This window comes from Spinacia oleracea, chromosome 1 (genome assembly GCF_020520425.1).
Source record: "Spinacia oleracea cultivar Varoflay chromosome 1, BTI_SOV_V1, whole genome shotgun sequence".
Classification (NCBI taxonomy): Eukaryota; Viridiplantae; Streptophyta; class Magnoliopsida; order Caryophyllales; family Amaranthaceae; genus Spinacia; species Spinacia oleracea.
The window spans coordinates 34,407,481-34,414,661 of record NC_079487.1 but is presented as its reverse complement, the minus strand read 5'-3'; the positions used below and the strand labels follow the sequence as shown (position 1 = coordinate 34,414,661).

Here is a 7,181-nt window from a genome sequence, read left to right as displayed (position 1 = left end):
AACACCGGCCTCTCGGAGTGGGAGACCTAGTACTGCGGAGAACAGCCGCAACCGGAAAAGGAAATGCCCAAGGAAAACTGACGGCAAACTGGGAAGGACCATACCAGATATGGGAGGAAATAGTTCCTGGATCATACCGGCTAATGCAAATGGATGGTACCATACTCAAGAATTCTTGGAATGCCAGTACGCTGAGAAAGTACTATATTTGAGAAAGCGTAGTGATCGATGGTATGTACGTAGACTGATCACTATAACAGTCTATATTTTGCTATATTGTATAAATTAGGGTGGTCCTTAAATACGGGCAGTCCAAAAGAAATGAAGAAAAGAACCAAAAACAGCGTTGCAAGTTCCGCACAAAAGGTGATGTATGGATGTGATTAGTAGCAGTAAAGAAAATAAATGCCGTAGGGGCACTTTACTGTGAAGCGTAGCAGTCCATATTAAGTTGTTGTGATTAGTAGCTTTGGAGAAAATAAATGCCGTTAAGGGGCACTCCATTGTGAAGCGTAGCATTCAACGAAGTGTATGGATGTGATTAGTAGCAGTAAAGAAAATAAATGCCGTATGGGCACTTTACTGTGAAGCGTAGCAGTCCATAATAAGTTGTTGTGATTAGTAGCTTTGGAGAAAATAAATGCCGTTAAGGGGCACTCCATTGTGAAGCGTAGCATTCAACGAAGTGTATGGATGTGATTAGTAGCAGTAAAGAAAATAAATGCCGTATGGGCACTTTACTGTGAAGCGTAGCAGTCCACAATAAGTTGTTGTGATTAGTAGCTTTGGAGAAAATAAATGCCGTTAAGGGGCACTCCATTGTGAAGCGTAGCATTCAACGAAGTGTGTGGATGTGATTAGTAGCAGTAAAGAAAATAAATGCCGTATGGGCACTTTACTGTGAAGCGTAGCAGCCCATAATAACTTGTTGTGATTAGTAGCTTTGGAGAAAATAAATGTCGTTAAGGGGCACTCCATTGTGAAGCGTAGCATTCAACGAAGTGTATGGATGTGATTAGTAGCAGTAAAGAAAATAAATGGCGTATGGGCACTTTACTGTGAAGCGTAGAAGTCCATAATATGTTGTTGTGATTAGTATCCTTGGAGACAATAAATACCCTTCAGACGGCACTCCAATGCTAAACACAAGTATTCAGACGAAAAAGTATGGCGTAGAGCAACTTAAATAAATCGCGAAGAATGCCGAGTGCAAGCCCCACCATAAAAAACATACACAATTAATAGCAAATACTCTACGCCATATAATTTCAGATGGCAAGAAAGAAGTTGAAATGAGAAACAAATAAACAGCAGAAAAAACCATCAAAAGGGTAGTCAAACATTCGATTACAAAAAAGAAAACACAATAAACCGACAACCATCACCCAAAAAGCTCGCGGAGTGATTAGCTGAACACAAGGCACAATGGTACCGGTTAAACCCAATACCACTACAATTATACGATGTTCAGCATAATTACATCAAAACAAGTGCCCTAACAACATTTACCAAAAAGATCTAAAACCCAACCACCCAAAAATAAAGTTAAATCTAACATTTATGAGGCCGACTAGGAAATGAAGAAGATCGGCAAGAGGAGGAAGGTGATGACTGCCAAAACCGTCGAACGACATTATCATCAGACCAATAGGCTGATTCCAAATACATGGGGGAAGGAGAGAGAAAATACCAATACACGGGTTGCCTCCCGGTAGCGCTCGTTTAATGTCATTAGCTTGACGGTGCCCCCCAAATTCACGGGGTGGGGGGGGGGGGGGGTCAAATGCAACCAGTTTTGGATCGTCACATGTCAAAAAAAATTCTCTTTGCCCCTTTGGGCACAAACACCTTAACAACATCACCACACATGAGGCGCCAACCAAGCAAACCACCACCAAGCTTCTCCTTGGCCTTCTTTGGTCTCTTGGATTTCTTAGCCGAGTCATGAACCACTTTGGAGGCTGAATCTCTAACATCATCATCCACATGCATCCCAAATATCTCGGGAATGGTTATAATATCATCAAACTTATTCCCCAAAACCCTTGGGATCACATGGACCTTCTTGTCATTGAGAGGGGACTTAGCAAGCTCATTAGCACACTTAGAAATACAAAAGTCGTTAGAAGGGTTAGCATGCGAGCAATGGCTCTCAATACAAGCAATAGTCTCTACCTTCATACAACTTTTCATCTTAGGAAAACACCCTTCACCTAGGGGAAGCTTGAAGCTATCTTTTGAATCACCCACTTTCAAGGTGATTAGCCCCCCTTGCACATCAATAAGGGCACCCGCGGTAGCCGAAAATGGCCTCCCTAAGATAATAGGGGTATGAGCATCCTCATCGATGTCCAAGACTACGAAGTCAACAAGAAAAGTAAGCTTGCCAACAACGAGGGGAACATCCTCAATCCTACCCAATGGATACATAGCCGATCGATCGGCTAGTTGCAATGTCATGGCGGTAAGAGAGAGATCACCTAGATTAAGCTTCTCATAGATCTTATATGGCAAGATACTCACACTTGTCCCCAAATCAGAAAGAGCATTATCAAATTTGAGCTTTTGAATGTTACAAGGGATAGAAAAACTCCCGGGATCTTTGAGTTTTGGAGGGAAGGAGCTTTGAATCAGAGCGCTACAACTCTCCGTGAGTTGCACGGTCTCTTTGGGTTCACAACTTCTCTTGCCACTAAGAACGTCCCTCATGAATCTAGAATAGTGGGGCATTTGTTTGAGTGCCTCGGTGAGGGACAATGAGACATGCAACTTACTTATCACATCAAGAAACTTAGAAAACTATTTATCCAAACTTTTCCCTAAAAACCTTTGAGGATAGGGGATTTTGGGAGTAGGGAGAGGTAGAGGAGTAGCCTTCGTTGGCTTCAAACCATCACTCACATCATCAAAGTGAGACTCCTCCTCAACCTTATCATCGTCATTAGACTCAACTCCCTTAGAAATCTCCCCCCTAGAACTTGAAGCTTCACTTAGCTTAGCACTATCAACAAGAGTCTTCCCACTCCTAGTCACAACAACATACATTTTCTTAGGTTGTGCTTGACCTTGGGGTGGGAGACTTGTATGCACTTGACGCTCTTTGATTGTGCTATCTAGTTGAGCTAGTTGAGTTTCAATCATCTTAAGATGAGTATTGGATTGCTTGAATCCATCCTCAAATTCCACATTCATTTTGGCTTGCGCCCCCACAAACAACTCCATGAGAGCCTCAAGATTAGACTTAGGAGACGGGAGTGGTGGAGGAGCATTACCAAAACCGGAAGGATTAGGTGGAAACACTAGAGGAAAAAACCTTATAAGTTGCTCAACATAAGTTGCCCTTATACAACAAGAGCACCTTATAATGCTTAAAAAAAAATATTAAATGAACAAAAGTTTCCCTCCAATTTGAAACAAGGGCAACTTAAACCTAAGCAATTCACATTTCACGCACTTAGCAATTCACAGAACAGCAGCCCACGTAATTCCGTACTACTCACGTCTCCTTCTCTCGTTTCTCCGGCCACCATCACCGCGCACCATCACCACCGTCTCCAACGTCTGCCGTTCTTCTTTACCGGCCTCCAACCACCGGTGGGCGCAGTGCTTCGATCTTCACCGTACTTCTTCTTCGCTGGCCTCCAATGTAACTAGGGCTGTTCTTCTTCACCGGCGGCCTAGCTGCGTCACTTCACCGGCGACGAGGCACTGCGCCTCCCCTTCACCGGCCTCCTCTGAGGCTATGCTTCATCTTCACGTACCGGCGACGAGGCCCACGTTGCGCCTCCTCTGCTCGTTCTCACGTATCGGCACACAATTGTCTTCACTCACCACTCAATTCTCTCCATATTAGGTGGTTGATGTTCCTAGGTATGGTTTAATTGCATAATTTAGTTAAATTACATCCTTATTTTATATGAAATTGCTTTGTCGATCGGTTTTGTTCTTGTGGTGGTAGTGCGTTGGTTGATTCGGTACGTGGTGGGAGTGGGGGGAGGTGGTCAGTGGGAGTGAGTTGTATTGGTGGTGGTGGGAGGTGGTGGTGGGCAGTCGTGGGAGGGAGGTGGTCAGTGGTGGTGGTACGTGGGAGGGAGGTGGTGGTACGTGGGAAGTGGTCAGTGGTGTATTGCATAAAAATAATAATAATTATAATACAAATCAAAATTATATATAATAATAATAATAATACAAATCATAATAAAAATCACTATATAATAATAATACAAATCATAATAAAAATCAAAATTATTAATACAAATCATAATAAAAATAAAAAATAATAATAATATTGCATAAAAATAATAATAATAATATTGCATAAAAATAAAAATATTGCATAAAAATAATAATAATAATAATAATAATAATCAAAATTATATATAATAATAATAATAATAATAATAATAATAATAATACAAATCATAATAAAAATCACTATATAATAATAATACAAATCATAATAAAAATCAAAATTATATATAATAATAATAATAATAATAATAATAATAAAATAAAAATAAAAATTATAATTAATAATAATAATAATAATAATAATAATAATAATTATTATTATTATAATAATTATAATTATAATAATATTAATTATTATAATAGAAGAACAAATACAATTAGAAATATATAATGAAAACTAAAAACTAATAAAACCAATTAAAATTTAAAATTTTATAAAAACAAAGAAAACAAACGAGTTATGAAAATAAGGCCTAAATCTTGTTATTATGAAGAACACAATTCCTTATTTTTAATTTGTTGATCTCATCTGTATGCGGCCTAAAATCTTTTTATTATCAGTAGAACACATGCAATTCACTTTTTTGTAATCTAATAGCTTCTTGCTCCTATGTGCAGGCTAGACGCTTCCCCACCCTGTTCAGTAGGAAATTCAATTGTCGATTGATTTTTAGGTGAGTTTTCCCCCTTTACACTTTATTTTCGAGCATTTATGTATATATGTTACTGTTTACATTATTGTCTAGAAGTAAATGCATCATCATCATATGCCTAGATACCCGTTCAAGACTTACTCGTTAGGAGTAAGTCTTGAATAGTCCCCGGTTTGAGACTGTTCTTGGACGTCTAATCTCACTTAGGAAGTGAATGTATGTCTTCTTTTTGATTCTAAGGAATATACTGGCTCGTCGTTTCCCTATTTTGTTCTCTGGGTACATATGTAGGTAATAACTTACCTACATCGTGTACTTGGTGAACAGTAGGGAAATGCTGCCGGATTTTCCTTAGAATTGAATAGTTGACATGCATTCACTAGTGGGGTTAGACGTTCAAGGATGGGTTAGGTTGGAGTGATAAGGACCTTTGGAAGCATGCATTCATTCGATAAATCAACTTCTGTATGCATATGCTAAAGTGGTAGAGTTTTTGCTTTTCTATGCCAATTAAACGGGGGTTTTGGTTTGTTTAGAAGTTCCCGGAGATGGATCGTAGTTGGATGTATGGTAGACGTGACACAAAGGATTTCATGCATGGGGTTTCGGAGTTCTGTATGAGTGCTTGGGGTCAAAGAGTTTTATTGTCCTTGTGCCGATTGTGAGAATGTGAACACGGTCAATAATGTTTTGGTGATTAGAGATCATGTATTTATGCGTGGGTTTAGACCTAATTACCATGTATGGGTTTATCATGGTGAGAGTGGAGTGTACGTAGGTAATTCTAGTAAGAATGTTGTGCATGAACAAGAAGAAGCTATCTATGCGGAAGGGGAAGCCGATTGTTTTGAGGATGAGGATGACGATGACGTTGAAAATAATATTGATGATGATAATGATCGTGTCGAGGACATGTTGCACGAGGTCGAGGATGAAGTTCGCGATCGTGTTTTTGAGTGCTTGTCTAAGGCAGCTGAAACGCCATTGTATCCTGGTTGTACAAAGTATAGCAAGCTTTCCGCTGTTTGCACACTCTACAATATCAAGACAAGCGGAGGCTGGGCTGACATTAGTTTCACTGAGTTGTTGGTGGCGCTAAGTGATATGTTACCGGCTGGCAATGAACTTCCCAGGTCGAACTATTATGCCAAGAAGCTCATGTGTCCCTTTGGTTTAGAGTACAAGAAGATACATTCTTGTCCAAACGATTGTCTGCTATATCATAAGCAGTATGAGAATTTGGATAAGTGTCCACGGTGCGGAGTGTCGCGTTACAAACGCAAAGGGGTAAGCGAGGGTAAGAATGTGTACCTAGCTAAGGTGTTGTGGTATCTTCCCATAATACCGAGATTCAAGCGCTTGTTTTCGATAAAAAAAGATGCAAGGAATTTGAGGTGGCATGCAGATCCTGATCGAAGGAAGAGAGATGGTTTGCTTAGGCCTCCTGCTGATTCTCCCCAGTGGAAGACTATTGACAAGCTTCATGACACTTTTGGTAAGGAACCTCGGAATTTGAGGCTTGGGTTATGTACGGATGGGATGAATCCATTTGGCACTCTTAGCTCCCAACATAGTACATGGCCAGTACTTTTAGTCATATATAATTTACCTCCTTGGTTGTGTATGAAACGCAAGTACATCATGTTGTCGCTTCTTATATCGGGGCCTAAACAACCGGGAAACGACATAGATGTCTACCTTGAACCTCTCGTTGATGATTTGAGAAAGATGTGGGATGAAGGGGTTTCTGTATTTGATGCACATGCAAATGAGACGTTTAGATTGCGTGCAATGCTTTTCTGCACCATCAATGACTTCCCTGGTTATGGTAACTTATCCGGCTACAAGAACAAAGGAATGAAAGCATGCCCGACTTGTGAAGAGGATACACAATCCAAATATATTTCTGAATGTCACAAATATGTGTTCTTGCGAACGCGAAGGCTTCTTAGACGTGATCATCCCTATCGTAAGATGAAGACAGAATTCGATGGGAATGTTGAGATGGATGTCGCTCGTAGAGAGTTGACTGGTAAGGAAGTTTATGAGTGGGTCAAGGGTGTTGAAACGGTCTTCGGCAAGTCAGTGAAAGACAAGGGTACAACTGGATTATGGAAAAAAAGTATGTGTTTTGGAAACTTCCATATTGGAAAGATCTACCGGTTAGGCATTGTCTTGACGTCATGCATATCGAGAAAAATGTTTGTGACGCAATTCTTGGGACACTTATGAATATTCCGGGCAAGACAAAGGATACCAAGGGAGTGCGAGAATACT

At 40.1% G+C, this 7,181-nt stretch overlaps 1 protein-coding gene across 1 annotated transcript; it reads left to right on the top strand.

Annotated features, from left to right (window-relative positions):
• Positions 1 to 5,618: 5,618 nt before the first annotated feature.
• LOC130463777 (uncharacterized) lies at positions 5,619 to 7,136 on the top strand. Its single transcript, XM_056833006.1, has one exon. The coding sequence runs from the start codon at positions 5,619 to 5,621 to the stop codon at positions 7,134 to 7,136; it is 1,518 nt and encodes a 505-aa protein (XP_056688984.1).
• Positions 7,137 to 7,181: the final 45 nt, after the last annotated feature.